Consider the following 18,385-nt stretch of genomic DNA (forward strand, 5'->3'; position numbering starts at 1 on the left):
TTGCCCCAAAACATAACAAATCTATAGAGTAGCAAAAAGTCTAGAAAGTGATATAAACTAAAATCAAGGGTGCAATGGAGAAAATGAGCCAATGACTGCCATTATTCTCCTTTAAACCCAAATAACTATCTCAATCAGCTACTCAATATCCTGCTCCCAAAAATCCAGCCACCTAAAAAGTAAACAAATAAAAAAGCCCTGCAACATTTAGCTGGCCAGTGTTAACCTCACACAGGAACAGGGCTTTGACAGAAGTGGTAACTGACAGAGAGCAGCAGTACAGGCAGTGGTTAAGGGCAGCTTCCTTCCTGGGCTTTGGGTTCAGAAAGCGACATGTCCACATATGTCCAGGACAGTTTATTCAGATAGACTGAGGGGAAGAGGGTGGGGGTTGGAAGAGGAGGACGCAGCTAGAGGCAAGAAGAAGAGGAAGAGGAGGAGGAGATGTGAGGGGCCCCTTCCCTTCGACCTCTCAGATAATAAGATGGCAGGAGCCGGGGAACGAAGGGGATGGGGGAGGAAGGGGGAACAGAGTGGAGGAGGTTAGCCAGCCAGGAGAAGGCCACAGTGAGGCCTTGCTGGGGAGGGTGGACCAGTGGCTCTGTATCTCACAGGAGCAGGTTCACGTGAACACTGCTCATCCTCTCAGGTTTGGCTTAGGTATAAGAGACTGAGTTCTCTCACACTACTGTGTGAGGACAATGACACTGAGGAATGGCCATCTTATAAATGGAAATAGTCCTGTTGTCATCCACCATTCATCTAGTCTGGCTGGATAGGCAGGTTTTTCTAGTCACTGTCAAATTCGCACAATTCATAGAATTGCTGTAATGCTTTATGAATTCTTTTGCTATGGTTTGAGCATACTGACTTAGTGTTTCCAAACAGAGCAGAGAAAGAAAGAAAGAAAGAAAGAAAGAAAGAAAGAAAGAAAGAAAGAAAGACAAACGGACAAGCAAAAAGAGACACAGAGACAGAATGAGTGCTAATGAAGACATAGCAAGCGGCAGGGGGGAGGCGGAAGAGATGGGCGAAGGCAAATTAACCTTTTTAATTGGAGAGTGGTAGCACTCTTTGGACCCTGCAGTTGGATCCAGAGTGCTGACAGATGATGAGAGGGAAATGGCAGGCCTATTACCAGCAATCTGGCCCTGCAACTTGGCAGACCACACCAGTACCAGAGCCTGGGGAGAACAGGGCATGTCCAGCATGGAAAGCACTCCCTGCCAGACCGCTCGCTGGCAGAGGAAGGCCTGCCTCAATAAAGGTATAAAAAGAGAATGGTTTTCTTGGCACTTTGAACCACAGGGTAAAGGGTTGTCATAAGGGAGTCTGGTTTCTTGTCTGATAACAAAATACTACCTGGTCAAGAAAAAGGAGAAGGGCTTGCTGCAAAGAAAGAGAGAGGGAACCAGTTTGACAGGTATGAGAGAGGAGAAAAAGGCCAGGGAGAGAGAGTGGTGGAGCAGAAATGCACACTGGAAAAATCACACATTGTTTGTGTGCACATGACTTTGTACACATGCACACACACACATACACCCACTTTCAAATGCAATATATTATATCTACCCACTGTTCACCAAGGAGCCAGATGCAAGAGAAAGACATCAGAGAGGCTAACTTCCTGTCTGTCTGTGTGTCTGGCTGCAAGGGCCATGTTTATGTCTGGGAATACAAGGTAAACAAACATCAAGGTCAGAGAAAAGCTGGAGCCTGTCCAGGAGATAGACAGTTCCTTCTTGACAGGGCTGCAGGCCTGTTTTAACACACTGCCCCAGGGGAATACCAGAATTTACACAGAACCCTTTGGCGGGGTTTCATATTCAGTATTGTGACCCACACTTTCCCAGGTATTTCCCATGTTAAGTTGAATGTTAATGTTCACCTGCTATCTGAAAGACAACTGCAAGTGAAAAGCACAGACAATGTTGTAGTAAAAGACGAAAAAACGTGAAATTAACATGGATCTATATTTTTTGTGTGCTATCCTTTAAACTGTTACATGCAGTAATTCATAACAGGTCAAAACATTAGTGCATCCTTGTTTTCCACATTTGATCTGAAATAGGAAATTCTGGAATTCTGTTTTCTTTATAAACACAAATCTTCAAATTAAATCTGTGCTGTATTTATATTAATTACAAATCAGTGTCATGTTCTTTATGGAAAACACCAAACGCTAACCGTCTCCATCATTGTCTCATTGTCCAGCAGACAGTTGAAGTAAACATAATCCTCACGCCTGGTCCTTAATGCTGACCCCGTTAGCCAGACGTCCACTGATGTCTCTAGGTCATCACCACTACAGGACAAACAATGCCCAATCTCAATCATGTAGGCTAGACCTTACCTCTATTCTTCTCCTGCCTCCCTTCCCCCCCTCATCTCTGTGTCAGTCCATCCCGCAATCCATACCTTCCCTCTCTCTCTCGCACTCTCTCTCTCTCTCTCCCTCTGTCTTGCATTATGTATTCTAATGCATCTAGAACAAGGCACAGACAACATGGAAGATCCCACAGCTCTGTTCTGCCTGGTTGCCTTTCAGTCTCGTCACGCGAGCAACCCAAGGGGTGATACATGGAACTGTGCAACTCTGTAAACTCTCACGCCCGTACACTCTTCTCACATATGCCCATGTGCATGCACACACACACACACACACACACACACGTCTCTCTCTCACTCTTATCAGTCTCTCTCCCCGTCTCACACACACACACATACACACTCTCGCTTGCATCTTTCTCCTTCACTCTCTCTTTCTTTGTATCTGTCTCTCCATACATAAACACACACACACACATACACACCAGACACATGGCCGAAGAGAGCAGACTACCATCTGGGAGTGGTGGCCGGCTTTGTCTGGGGGGGTAAAAGCGCCAACACGGACCCCCCTTTAGCACGCACACACACACACACCCCTTGCAACGGCCCCCGCCGCCCTCCCCATCCAACTGCTCCAAGTGTGAGAGCTCTTCTCATACAATCTGCACATATACATATGCAAATTTGCAGGGGGCATTATAAAAACAGCCATCATCACACACACACACACACACACACACACACACACACACATAGTGAAGGAGATATTTAGATGGCCTCTACACCAAACTAGCCACACATGAGTTTGAAAAAAGAAAGCATGTTTCCGAGAAATAGAGCAAGCGCTGGAAGAAAGGAGCAGAGAAAAAAGGATGAAAAGAAGAAGAACCTGCTCTATAAAAAACAAATTAATGTGAGCATGTGTGAAATACATGCAAATGTGATTGCATGCATTTATACGGACACATATAAACACATGCAGAGACATGCACACACATACACGCACACACACACACACACAGACCCGCACACACATTATCCACACATGCTTGCCCTCCAGCATGTATGTGATGAATTTATACATACAAACTAACTCCATCAATCAATGGCAACTCTTGAAAAAAGATGTATCGCAACTATCCTTAGCATCAACATACGTGGGCAGACAATAAGCAGGATGCACCAGACATCAGTTGATTATTTGTTTTTGCAATATAAAATGTTTCCAAGGAAACAGCTAAAGACAGTAAAGGCAGTAAGGAAAGTGACTGGTTGGTGTACATCCAGCTACTCCATACGTTACTGACTTCTTAGTGATTACTGATTTCTTAGTTTGAAATGTACAACAAACTAGGCCTTTATATATTCAACACATGACACAATATTTTCAACACATGACACAATATTCAATGTACATGTATTACTGGTGCTTCAAAAGCTGCACTTGAAGTCTCTTGTCTAGTGTCCATTTGTCACAGTCAAAGACTAAAAAGCCCTCAGCAAAGAGGAAAAGACAGAGAGAGCAAGAGAGAGAGAGAGAGAGAGAGAGAGAGAGAGAGACACCTGCAAGGCAGGCTAGAAAGGCGACACCTCGTCCTCTCCTATTCTCACGGCCAGCTCCACATCATGGCTCTGTGTCGCACGCCAACAACACCTTTCACACAAGTTTCACACTTTTCAATGCATCAATTTGCAGCAATTTGCACCAATTCACCTTCTCCAGAACATAGACTACTACTTGACAGCAGTGTTGCGGAGCATAGCTTTACAGTCACGTGTCTTCAGTCACGATCATCTGCTGGGACCTTGTAATTGATATGTTGACAAAGTGTATACAATTCTAAAACTGCAAGCATTCAATCAATCACCAATCCAATTAAATCAAGATACAGCTTATCATTTTGAGTATAGCTTTAGCTTGAAAGAGGACTCAAACGAAGACATTTCCTTGAATCCAGTCTATAAACTATTGGTCGCACAAATTCCTTAGATGTTGATGATGTGACAGAGCAAGCTGACCTGCCATCTCAAAGCGGGGTGTGTGTGAGTAGAAGCTTGTTTGAAGTGGAATAGTGAACAGCCTGCTCTCAAAACTCAAGGGACCATCCAAGTCGTAATTAGGAGAGGAGCCGTGTCTATATTTTATGGTGTACATCGGCATAAACACACACACACAAAGACGATTTCCATTACTGCTGCAGATATACATACATGCATGGATATATGCACGCATGCACATACACACTGACACAGATACAAGCTTGTGCACTCACAAACACACAAACACACACACACACACATCACAAAGGTCCTTTATGTACGTCTTCCATATCAAATCCTCTCCCCCAGTCTTCACCACTCTCATGTTTGCCGTAATGTTTTCAGTACACAATAGCACCAGCGGTGTTAAGCTCATGTTGCCCCATCAAGAGCAGAAGACCAACAACAACCAAACACTTTTCCCTCCTATCCCCACCCTGTTTATGACCGGATCTGTTCGTCTCTCGCTTTGTTCCCACGCTCCCTCGCTTCTTTTTTCTCTCCTCTGCATTGTCCTGTGCCCTCAGGTTAGAGGTTCTCTCTGTTCCCTTCTCTCTCCTGAAAAACAGAGGGAGGAGAGGAGGCGAGAGGGACAGAAGAGAGAGGAGGGCTAGGCAACAAGGCCTGCCTGCCTGCCTGCCTGCCTGCCTGCCTGCCTGCCTGCCTGCCTCCTTCGGCCTGGCTGGCTAACCGGTCTGAACTGGTTCTGACATAGGTGAAGCAGAGCCGTGTCCTTTTTCGCCTCTGGCCAAAAACGAACCGTGGTGGCATTCCATCCACAGTCAGCAGGTACCAGGGAAGTGTTCATCCGTGTGTATGTGTGTGTGTGTGTGTGTGTGTGTGTGTGTGTGTGTGTGTAGCACATGTGTATGTGTGTGCCTGTCTTCCAAGACCTTCGAGGCCTGGACCATTGCCAAGTTCATCTGTTAATGGACAGCTACTAGGAGAGCCGCCCCATCCCCCTCTTCCCCTCCCTCCCTCGCTCCAGCAGCCGTCCCTGCTCACGACCCCCCCTTAACCTCCCCAACCCCCAGCCAGGCCTGCCCAGATACAGGCCCTCTCTCTCTCGCCCTCCTCCTCCACTCCCTTTCTCTCCCTTCCCCTGAAAGCTAGATCATTCCCTTTCTCTCTCTCCTCCCCCTCACTGCCCCCTACCCCCCCTCCTCACTCTCTGCTTCTCCTATTCAAGATAAACAGAGTGCTTCAAGTTCAGGGGACACCCTGGGACCCTTTAACAAAGCCATCTATCATGCTGTCTGCCTGGGACTCCTTTGGCCATAGCCGGCCCTGCTGCTGCTGCTACGTCTCTCTTTCTCTCTCTATCTCTCTCTCTCTGCATGTGTATGTGTGTGTGTGTGTGTGTGTGTGTGTGTGTGTGTGTGTGTGTGTGTGTGTGTGTGTGTGTGTGTGTGTGTGTGTGTGTGCACGCGCAGACTGGACATGGTCTAGCCAGCCAGCCGGTTACCCTGGCTAGCTACTCACTCTAGCTGATCCCGAGCTGGACAATTTCCCCTTTGTGCTTCTGGCCCCTCCTGGCCCTCCAAGACTAGAGCAAAGACACCCCCCCCCCTTCTCCTGTTCAAACTAGACACACTCATCACACGTAGGGACGCTACAGACCGAAGAACAGCACGCACACACACACACACACACACACACACACACACAAGCACTTGCACACACACACAGCCTTGACCACTTTCTCCCCACACCTCGGAGACAGACTCCGCTGACCCTCTCCTATTCCCCTGAAGTCAAACTGCAGGACGATTAACCAAACTGTCAACAGCTTAATAGTCTGGGAATAGGAGACTGACAGTAGGCCTAGGAGCTGTGTGTAAACACTATGGAGACTACCAATGGTAGAGAGCGAGCCAGAGAGAGAGAGAGAGAGAGAGAGAGAGAGCAATCAGCACAGCTGTAGAAGAGACTAAACTAAGAAGCCTCACTTAGTATTGCTGGATAGGAGGCTATAATGTAATAATTCGTTCTACCAGTCTCTGACTATCCGTCTAAAACTCCCCATTTCCTGTGTCTGAGAGAGGGGGATAGACAGAGGGAGGAAGAATGAGGGAGAGAAAGAGGAGGGAGGCAAAGAGAGAGAGGGAGAGAGAGATAGATAGATACAGAGAAAGAGAGAGAGAGAGAGAGAGAGAGAGAGAGAGAGAGAAACTGAGTTTTTCCTGGCTAACGACTGTGATGAGAGCTGGCTAATCAACTCTTGACACCGCGAGCTCACTCCAGGCACGGGAGAAGGACCAGCAGTCTCACTCCATGGACACACACAGAGAGGGAGAGAGAGAGCGAGAGAGAGAGAAATCATTAGCAGCTGATTAAAGGGTATACTCTTTCTCATCCACTTCATTTTCTCTCTCTCTCTCTCTCTCTCTCGCTCTCTCTCTCTTTCTTTCTGCTTGTCATTATGTCTCTCTCTCTGACACACAGCCACAGCAGCAGCCCAAAAAGCCCAGCAGCTGTCCTCTCCAGCCTCCTAGAGAGGGGGGCCGGCCTGCCGGTTTTAGAGCGCTAAATTATCCATTAGATGTTATCAAGTCGTAGCAGGGCGATGCCATTCCGCTAGGAGCCATCAATCTTTCATAAGTCCCAGGCACGGTGTGCATTGGGATGCACTACCAGAACCTCCCCACCTCTCCCACCCCCCTCATCTAACTCGCCCAATTGCACGCAAACTTGGACATGTACACATAGTCAGGCGGACATTCACGCACACCCAGTCAACAAACACACAAGCTGACGGAAATGCAGCCAGGTACACACTCTTGCACTCAAGCTCTGCAGGAACAAGCCAGACAGAGCTTGTTTAGGGAACATCAAGTTCTGCATTTCTTGTCTCCTGTCGTTCATCCCTCCACCCTCCACCCCTCCACCCAGCGCCACCACCCTCCCTAAACAAAACTAACATTTTGAGCCAACCGTCAAAATTTACGCTGCCTAAACCGTGTTTCACCACGCTTCACACTTCCCTCGCTCTCTCGCTGTCTCTCTCTCTCTCTCTCTCTCTCTCTCTCTCTCCTCCTCCATCCCTCCATCCCTCCCTCCCTCTGCTTCTTGCCGTGGCCTGGCAGGCAGGCAGGGCAGACATGTTCAGAATGCGCTCCGGTAATGGGCTAATCAAAAATGCAAAACAATTGGCAATTACCGCGCGGGGCCCTAATGGTCATTAGAATTTACAACAAGGTAATGAACTGAGAGTCGGCTCAGTCCATGCATATTCATAAAGCAATCAGGCCTTTGAAGATTAAAGAAGCGCTTCAAATTTAAATGAGGGCCCCGGCATGTTATCAGTGAGATTCAGCCTGCAAAAGTAAAGGGTGGCTGGGACAGGAGTGTGCATTTATGAGTGCATGTATGCCTGTGTGTGTGTGTGTGTGTGTGTGTGTGTGTGTGTGTGTGTGTGTGTCCGTGTCAGTGTGTCAGTGTGTGAGCATGCATGAGGGTTGGGGGTGAGTTTGGTGTGGGGAGTGGAGTGGGGGTGTAAGTATGTGTGTGTGCATGCATGCGTGTGTAAGTGTTTGCGGTGTGTGTGTGTGTGTGTGTGTGTGTGTGTGTATGCATGTTAATCTTGATGGTGTGCCAGCCCGTGCCGGCATGCCTTTGTGCGAGCTGAAACAAACTGTCCATCTCTAATCAGAAACTAAAATACACCAATACCACTACATAGCTTAAAGTGATTCTAATAATCAAATTCGCACTCTCTTAAGAATGACTGAAATCCCTATCTTCTGATCATCATTTAAGAGATGTGGGATTTGAATCCAAGATCAAATGTACAGTTAACTCGAGCTATTAGGAGGCGATGAGCTTTTGAACGCGAAAGCCCATGAGAAATACAGCGAGCACTTACTATACATTCAAGGCCTGTGCAGCGGCTGACATGCTCTGCACGCACATACACACACCAAAGCTGTCTGAGACTCTCGCACACACATGCACACACACACACACACACACACACACACACACACGCACAAGCACACAGGGCTGTGAGTTTTCTCACAAATGTAGCGTCAGACACAGGGGGCCCTCTCTACTCCATATCTCTCCAATGGAGATAAGGCTGGCCAGACACAGCTGCAGACGACCACCCACACACGCACACTATAGGTACAAATGCACACACATAAACACTCACACATGCACACTTCAAATTTATACATGATCACACACACCCACAGAACACACACACACACACGCACACACCCACACACACATTCTGACAGGCCGAGCCCAGTTCTGGGACCTGCCACTGGACAGATAGTGGAATAAGAAGCACTAGACAGACAGACAGTGACCAGAATCAGTGGGTTCAGACAGACATGCCCACTCCCCCCACCCCCCCTCCACCGTGGCTCTCCCATGGCCTCAGCGTTATCACCCTGGGTGTGAGAAAGACAAAGCAATAGTCCTGCCGCACCACAGCTATAAACACTGTAGTCACAACAGGAACACCAGAGGTTGAGCTGACACACTATGCAGCGATACAGGACAGAATGTGGTAGGGTGATATAGAGCTACACTGGCCCATAAAAAACTAAATAAGGACTTACAGTATCATGGTAATAAAAACTCAAAGCGGTTTTTGAAAATATATTGTGAAAAACACAATTATATAAGTCTAAAATTACCTTGTGAAATCTCTGTGTCCACACGAACACAGCGCAACCAGCCTACATTCCAGTATGCCACTTCTCTCCTCTTCGCCCTCATCCTCCACTTCCTGAGTTACAGCTGTATCAAAGACACGTTTTCTTCTCTGTTTCTGTTACGCCTAAAAATAAAGTCATTAACCTGCAGGTGGTGAAGCCGGCGGCTGGTGTGACAGGCCCTGACGTTGTCAGATGACCCCTGACCCCTGTGATGTGGCCGCCTGCCACGCTATTGACAGGACAGCGGCAGAACGTGTTTATTTCTGGGGATGCTTTTTCATCCTGGGTGACGTGGCTCTGGGCAAACAAGGCTGTTTCTGTCGTATATGTTCGTTTGACAGTAGGTAGAGGGGATACAGCGTAGGAAGAGGTGTGTATGTGTGTGTGTGTGTGTGTGTGTGTCTTCTGGCTTGCTCTGTAGCCAAATCTGAGAGAGTGCGAATGAGGTCTAGAGTGGATGTTGGACGCCTTTAAGAGGTGCAGACACACTAATGTAGCCAAAACTTGGAACTTCCAGTCCCTCGAGACCGACTACTGGAGCAGTGCATGGAGAGAGAGCATGAGAGAGGAGAGGAGTGAGAGAGGAGGAAGGGAGAGAAGAGGAGAGATAGTGAGAGAGAGAGAGAGAGAGAGAGAGAGAGAGAGAGAAAGACAGAGAGAGAGAAAAAGAAAGAGAGAGAGAGAGAGAGAGAGAGAGAGTTTGGCCTGGAATGGGGGGTTGAAATAAGGATCATATGTTTCTGACAGATCTCATCAACTCACTACACATCATGGGGCCTCTGCCACAACACATTTATTACAGACGAAACACAGGTTCACAGGTGGGGGTTTACACTGTACGTGTGTGTGTGTGTGTGTGTGTAAGTGTGTGTGTCTGGGAAGTGGGGCACATCATTGCGTACGTAAAACAGGTGTGTGTGTGTGTGTGTCTGTGTACTTTTGCGGCAGGGTAACAGTATGCATTTGTGTGTGCCTCTTTGTGTGCGTGTGTTTGTGTATGTTTGTGTGTGTGTTTGTGTGTGTGCATACTTAAACTAGCCTCCACCTGAATGGCCTGGGGCAGTGGTGCTGGGGTTGTTAGAAGACAAACAGAGACACAGGAAGCCCAAGCCAGGAGCCCTGAGGACAACACACACACACGCACACAAACACACACACACACAGGCCCTACTACATACCTACCGTTAACCGCACGCACACCCTCCCACTGTCTGTCACACACACACACCCACCACCTCACCATAAGTTCTCCCACCCACATAACTGCTCCAACACATAGATACACCTCCTCTACCTCTTTTTCCCTCTCTCTCTCTCTTTCTCTCTCTCTCTCACACACACACACTCACAGGCCCAACCCATCCCTCAGGCCCAGCACTCTGTGCCAAGTCTGGCCTGGCATGGTCCACAGAGGGGTGTCCTCAGGCAAGGCTTGCCAAGTCAAAGACCCTTTCATGTTCAGCCTGCACGCCCAGGGTAGTAAAGCTTTAACAAACAGCCCAACACACTCACACACACACCCATGCACACACACACACACACACAGAAAACTATAAAAGGTATAAATGGTCAAACCCACACACATACACGCACGTGCATGCACACATGTACATGAATTTACCACCGCACCCAGACTCAAGGTACACAAAATACAAACATCCACTACGCTTCAGCACTTGAATGCAGCCAAAGCCACTAACGCTCAATCCAACAACAAAGGCTGAAGAATCTCTGCTGACAACATTTGCGGGTGTTTAGAGCTCGGCTTTGGAATACAAAAATCTTCTCTATGAAAAATTCATCCTAAAAACTATTTCTGCTCACCTTCATTAAAAGTTAGTGGAACCCACAGCCAAAAATAGGACCAATTTTATCAGAGCCCAGAGCAACTGTAGGATCAGATTAGAGTCAATTTTAACAGACAATGGGGTGCTTATTTTGAAAATATTAGCCGGTATCCAATAATTACAACAGCATCTGTGTCTGTTTAATATCAATTAAAGTGATCACCCAAACAAAGACCCACACCCGCACGTGAACTTGCACAATGACCGACATGCACACACACACATACACACACACGCACACAAATGCAACCACACACACACTGGCTGGCCACAGGAAAAAGATATCACTACCAAGGAGCCTCTCACCCCCCACCACACACACACGCCCCATCCACTGCCCAGCCCCCCAGTTCTGCCTGACAGATACCCAGTGTGTATATGTGTGTGCTTGTGAGGAGGGGGGCTGGTGGTTTGGAGAAAGGTGGCACAGTGCCAACACAAGAGCCTGCTAAATACCTTTGTCTCCACAACACACAGGGACAAACGGGACAGGCAAGCTGCTGCAGGAAGACGCACTACAGACGCAGCCAGCTCTCTCTGCTGAGAGGTGTTATGAAAAATATGGCTCCGTTGTTAGAATGTTTTCCTCCTCATGGAGAAAAGGGGAAAGGTGGCTGCCATAATTAACTCAGTATTGATTTGGGGGCCAGGTTACAATGAAGGCAGAGCACTGGAAAGAGACAGAAGTGTGAGATGGTGGTCGATTTGAGCGGCTATAATGGCCTTATTAACACACATGGCTACACTGGAGAGAATGCAAGTGGGATGGATATTAGGCAGCAGGGTACAATAATGTAGCACAAGAACGTGGTAGTGTACTCTTAATCTAGTGACAAGAAACAATTTGTAAAAATACTTTTTATGGTATATAGGACATGCTATAACCTACAAACAGTGGGGTGCTGGTGCATCCTAAATGATAACTATGAAAACGATTTTCCTCCATTTACACAATCTAAGACCAAACAACCATCTATCACTGATGACAATCACATCTAGTTCATGAAATAATGAATGTGAATGTGCTCTTGTAAATAAAAAATGAAAAACATAACAACAATTTCACTAGCACTACTATGCCTGTTTAATAGTTATTATATATTGTGTCTCATACCCCATTTTACACTACACTCCAGACATGCAGTTTGTGTGAGAAACCGTCATCTGCTCTTTTTCTGGGCCATCCATAATCTGGAGACAAGCAACGGTGTCCCTATGCATATCTTAAATTGTTTATCATGCAAATGATGGCACGCAGGCTGCTCTGCCCTCCTCTAACGGCCCTGGGCTCCAGACTGCAGACCCCAGCCCCAGCTGCAGCCCCGAGACCCCAGACTGCCCCAGCCTCAGCTGTCCTTACCACAAACACCGAGAGATGCAGCTTCATCTCCAGCTCTGGATGTCTTAGACCCAGCCCCCACCTCCAAATCCAACCATCCCGAGTCTCAGCCTCCAGCCTTGACCCCTAAATTAGAAGCTTCTCTCCCAAACCTAGCCCTAAGCTGCTGTCCCAGTCTATGCAGAATTGCATCTGCCTCAAATGACTCTTTTTACATTTCAAATGGAGGGGGGGTGGTCATGCATTCATGTGGGTGTGTGCGGTACAGGAGGTTACTGTAAATCTTTACAGATGTCACAGTGTCCCAATAGCCCTGGAGTACACTGGATACGGGGGCCAGTATGAGAGAGATGCAGGGGAGGGGACAGTATGTATCGGGACGCCCCGTCTCAGTGTCAGGCTCTAACTGAGCAGGGTGAGAGAACATGGCAGCTAGCATATGGAGTACGGGGTGGCGCGCTGGCACTGCCAGTCTGGATCCATCAATCTGGGATACAGAGAACAGAGGAGGGGGGAGGTTGGCGTTTTTGTACATCTGACTGATGTGCGGTCTATCTCTCGCTGTCTGTGTCTTCTGTTAGTCTCTCTCTTACTCAAAATCTCTCTGTTTCACCCTTTCCCTTTTCTGTCATCACGACCTCACACATTCACACGCTTTCTCTCTCACCTAAGATACAAAGAGAGTTTGAATTTGAAGAGAGCGCAGATTAAATCAAGTGAATCTAATGTAAATCATCTTCACCTAATAATGTGTTATAACCCTCTTATGAAATGTACACCCGTGTCATCTATTCATTACCATACTAAGCAAAGCCTCTGACTCTTACACAATGTCCAGAGCCATAAGACCTATAAATAAAGCTCTGCTCACAATCCTAGTGACCCTATGATATCATGTGAACTCCACTGCATGAAGGTCTAAATGAGCGAAGGAAAGCATGGTCGAACAGCTGACGAGGCCAAGAGGCATGTCAGATGTGTATGTGTTTGTGTGCGAGTGTGTGTGCATGTCTCTGTGCGTGTATGTGCGTTCAAATAGGGCAGATGTTTAACAAACTGCATACTAATGAACACGCAGAGTGGTCATTCCATATGACAAAGGGCTAACTAGCAACAACAGATAACAGTAGTCCCTTTAAATGCCATGTGCAAAGCCGCAGCACTGACTACAGCTACAGCAGCACACATAGTTGAATACTGCTCTCCCTACATTTAGATTGGCTGCAAATTCAGTCAAAACTGCCCAGACCAACAGCCCAATTTGGCACACGAATATCAATCGGATCTGTTAAAGGAAATTCATTAACATTCAAATAGGCAATGTTGGCAAAATCTAACCCAACTCTGTAGAGACACATGCTTGTTTGCACAGCGAGTCATGTTTTCACTACTGCCTCATTTAGCCGCAGTGGACAACCAACAAACCAACCAAACGACCAACCGCCTTAAGAAGTCCTTAATTACTCAAATCAAGAAAAACACTGACAATTAGTGGCTGCAGGGTTCCTCAAATAAACGCTTCTTCCTTGACAGTTTAGCATAATTACATTCCTTCCTATCTCTTTTTAATTTTAGCGTCAAAGTGAGACTTTGCAGGCATGTATTTAAGGGCAAGAGAGATATGGCAGTGTGAAAAGCCAGGGACGGATAGAGATACATCTGTCAAAACCACATGAGAGAGAATGTGGAGGCCAGCGGATCCGTGCACATCTGTGATGCAGCAATGAACCAAAGAACTCCATCTCTCTTTCTTTCTCTCTCTTCCCCTTTCTTTGTCCCTCTCTCTATCTCTCTTTCTCTCTCACCAACTACAAATCTTTCACTTTCTCACTATCCTTTTCAGGACTGCTGCTCTTCATGTGGGTTCACGGCTCAGCTGAGTGAGATTCACAGGTCCTAAATGCAGCAGCAGACATTTCACACCCTGGTTATGCAGATTGGATACATGCCCACTACCAGTAGCAAAACCAAGGCAATCTGAGAAAGTAAATGTTCCCCTTTGAAATGGATTCCCTATGAACTTCAGAAAGAGTGGTCCACTCAATGCAAAATAAAGCAGTGAAATCACCGAAACTTCCCACTTCTTTTGCTGCTTATTTGTTGTGTCTGCATGGCGGCCATTTTGAGCTCCCAGTGTGTTTACCTGTGATATTCTCCTGCTTAGGGATTATTCCTTGCAAGGGGGCAGATAAACAATCCTCGTCGTGCGGCGACACCTGAACGGCCACCTCCACAGGGCGACAGGCCCTCCGTGGGTGCTGATGGTGGGTCCGCGAATGTGAGGAGGAGGAGGTGGAGAGGGGCGAGGCGAGCGGGGACGAGGGCGGCCTGTCTAGAGGCTTGTCCGTACAGAGGCTCCCGTGGCACTGCCTCCGCTTGTGTTCAATGAACAGCAGGATGTCGGCCAGGGGGAAGCGGGAGTGGCACTGGCCGCAGGTCAGCAGGTCCTGGTCCCCTTTCAGGGGCTCGCCCTGCGCCACTCCCAGCCTGGGGGAGTCCTGAGAGTCTTCTTCTGGTAAAACGCCTGACAGCGGCTCAGCTGAAGAGGTGGACAAGAAGAGAAATATGAGATCCACTATTATAAAGGCAAAACTTCTCTTAGCACTTCTAAACAAATCCATTCATTTTACAGGAGTGCAATTACATTTGGAGAAGCACAATATTCAGGATGTATTTAAATGGTAGGTAGGGCATGTGTAAATCCATATAAAAGAGCAGAGCGGCTACACACAAGCAGTAGAGGAAGAGGGGAGGGGATGCGGAGATACACATGACATACATCTCAGTGCTGTAATCTATTATTAGATGAAATCTGGTGAAATGTTTCTGCTTATTACTTTCCCTTCTAGTTACTGTTTCTCACACTGCTAGAGTAGATTAACCAGAAAAACACTACTGTCACCATGTTGTGAAACATGTGTAATAACAATATTTACAGGACAGGCTATTATCAGAAAAGAAAACATCAGAAAGAAAGAAAGAAAGAAAGAAAGAAAGAAGACACACAGACAGCTTCGATAAGGACTGACATCGTTCAGCTCGCAGGCAGCAGCCGAACGATTAAGTTGCTTGACCCTCTTTATTGTGCTGCCAATCTCGCTTTTTTAATGAACCTAACACCTCTGAGAATCAAAAAATAGATTCTAATTTGAGTTCAAGATGATTGGACCCCATTTCGTTAAAAGTGCTGGGATCTCGTGAACCGAGGTTAGACATTGAGGGGTTGGATGTGGAGTAGGTCCCTGAAGTACCGGGAGAGAGAGAGAGAGAGAGAGAGAGAGAGAGAGAGAGAGAGAGAGAGAGAGAGAGAGAGAGAGAGAGAGAGAGAGAGAGAGAGAGAGAGAGAATTTTAAAAGAAGTAATCTAGCCACACGGTAAACGACATTGGGCGCCCCGACTGGGATGTTGAGATAAGATGTGATGAATTCTTGCCGCCGGTTCAACCTTTAATTCCGTGTCGGGTCAGACGAGAAGGTGGTGAGGGACTATGCAAGATAGGCCCTACTACCTGTATGTTCAACTGCATTAAAGATGAGGGAATTCTCCCCTATTTTACCGGAGCTTATCTTAACCAGCTTATGCCATGGACATAGGCGAGGTGTGTGAGGCTGGGTTAGGTGGAAAGCTTTTCTTCAAACCAAATAATCTCATTTTGATGCCAGGCAAGAGGGAAGTGAATAACTTTGAAAACTAAAATATAATCCCTTTTTTCAGACATCTGACTGCGCCAGAATTTAAAGTAGTTACGCCAGTGTTTCCCATTGGGCTATAATAGTAGGTCTATTTCAGTTAGGGAAATAATTACATAAGCCTAATTAGCCTATTATCAATCACTCATAACAGTGGATCAATAATTTAATTCACTTTAACTCTTACAATGTGTTCTAAAAATGCGTAAGGTTCAGTTTATAATTTAGCCTATATTGTCAAATAGAGTAACAAAATAAATTAATTTAATTTATCAATCAGATGTTTATTTCCATTCTGCTTGTATGCATATGTTTTGAAGTACCAAGCGTCCGTTTCCTACCTGACAGTTTGCCATTGTCCCAAAAACAAGCCAATTCAAAGTGTGATTATTTCGTTATTTCTAATCATTAATGTGAATACATAAACACATTGTGTAAACCCATGTGCTAATTTTACACCATGAAGGCTCCAAGTCAGAGCCAGAAAATAGGCCTAGTTCTACTCCCAAATTTTGTAATTGCATAAACTTTATTATTCATTTCATTTAACCTCTCATAATGAAAAAACATCCCTTAATTTTTGGTGAAATTTGTATCCAAATGGGGAAAACTGTGTCTTCGAAAAATCCACTTTATCTCTGCCTCTCTGTCTTGGAATATTTTAGTTTACATTTATTTTATCTCCCTAGGAATAATATTGAGAACCTATTAAAAGAGTATTACAAGGAACATAAAATATACGATCACGTATTTCTAATAAAACGAACCACTGCGCTTGGTCAAGCAGTATAGTGATGAAGTAGATCAAGTTCAAGTTCATAAGTACAGGACTACAATCATATCGCGCCCCCTACTGGCATGATATCAGACAATTATCCGACAAATGAAGGCATATGCTACGAGAGCATAATTGGTTTCAAGCGAGATCGGACCAGCAAAGAGACATATGCGACTAAAACGCTACAGAACGGAATACGTGTGTTCCTAATTGCCCACCTAAAGCCTAATTTCTACAACAATCTCTATAATTTGGAGACGTCTCCGTGTCCTTTTGACGCGCGTAAGAGTGTATTGATACTGCAATATCCCTAATGCCATTTGACGATTAGGGGAAAACTATCATTGTCATGCAAACGTAAACGTATCTTTAATGCGCAAATACTCTATCATGCATTCAGAATATCTATCAAAGTCCTGCAATTTTAACACATAAGCGCGTACAATGACTTTCCTCATTTTCTCCTTACACGAACGTAAAACAGAGTATCGCATTCAGAGAAGCCAAAGGTTTTATGCGAATGATCTCAGTTAATAGCACCGTATAACATATTGCATTGTAAATACGCGGTGTTTTAACAGCGGCTGCGGGGAAATTTGTAGTACAAAAACTATATTCCTCATAGGTTCCGCACACGAGGTCTATGCGCTGTGGACAAGTGTGTATGTAAACACCACTTTTCCGTGTCCAAACCAGCGCGAACCCCTCTAAATAAATGATTAGAGCAAAAAGGGGAATGTGGGGGGACTGTTGTAGTGGAATAGGTCTACATGCTACACTTTGAATTATTCTAGATGGATAACTTATCACCGAATGGCAGCGGCAGGGTAGGCTACCTATAGGCAAAGGTCTCTGGCCATAAAGCCCATGCATGCCCTTTAATGGCGAAAGAAACCTTGAAGGCTGCGTTACACAATTCCAGCAATACGCTAATCAACTCAAGTTTAAGCTCTCTCTCATGTCGTTTCAAAACTTTCACCAGTATCCCGTAATCATTTAAATAACCTGTAGCCTTGTATCTCTTTGCATTCTGTTATTTCACTTTGGACAGTGGTGGATCCGCGACCGTGTCCATTCACACTCACCAAGGAAGTTGCCCTACATGACAAAAACACATGCGGTTCGGAAACAAAATCAGCAAATTAAGTCAAAATGCAATTTATCTCCACTTACGCGAAAACTCCCGTTTGCTCAAGTGCTGGGGTTTGCCTTGCTTGCGGCGAGACATGTTGGTCTAGTGGTGGCTTTTCAGCTGAGTTCACATTGGGAAATCCGTTCCTACAAGGTAGACTCCAAAGGAAATATCTTCATTGATGCGTCTGACATCCAAAGGAAAAAAAGAAAAACGGAATTGCAGATCATACAGAAGGTGACGCGCACGGTACGGGCTGTGCGGAGCTCTTCATGACTTTTTTGCAAAGAGAGAGGGATGGGGGTACGGCAGAGCCCCCCTGAGCTGCAAGTTCAAGTGCGGACGTGACGTTCCTGCGAACTTGAACGTCAGGAGATGGATGGACTCAGACATACAAAACATGGGCAGGGCGAAGCCGGCCAGTGGGAGGGGGACGAGCCTTAATAAAAACCAATGGACAGTCATTATGGGCTACCTATGGAAAAAAAGAAAAAAAAGAAAGAGAGACCCCGAAGACGCCAATGGACAGAGGGGATCAGGGGGGCTGGGCTAAGAGAGAGAG

At 46.3% G+C, this 18,385-nt stretch overlaps 1 protein-coding gene across 1 annotated transcript in view; it reads right to left on the bottom strand.

Annotated features, from left to right (window-relative positions):
- LOC139661559 (B-cell lymphoma/leukemia 11A-like) overlaps positions 1 to 17,980 on the bottom strand; it is a 33,745-nt gene extending 15,765 nt beyond the window's left edge. Inside the window, exons 1-2 of the mRNA XM_071540034.1 lie at positions 17,865 to 17,980; positions 14,368 to 14,763 (exon numbers count right to left, since the gene is read on the bottom strand). Of these exons, the coding sequence (XP_071396135.1) occupies positions 14,368 to 14,763; positions 17,865 to 17,919 (451 nt within the window). The 5' untranslated portion in view covers positions 17,920 to 17,980. The remainder of the gene's footprint in view (positions 1 to 14,367; positions 14,764 to 17,864) is intronic.
- Positions 17,981 to 18,385: the final 405 nt, after the last annotated feature.

Source organism: Centroberyx affinis, unplaced genomic scaffold (genome assembly GCF_046629955.1).
Source record: "Centroberyx affinis isolate AG114_WGS23_722 - 3 ecotype Tasmania unplaced genomic scaffold, CSIRO-AGI_Caff_v1 ptg003553l_1, whole genome shotgun sequence".
NCBI lineage: Eukaryota > Metazoa > Chordata > Actinopteri > Beryciformes > Berycidae > Centroberyx > Centroberyx affinis.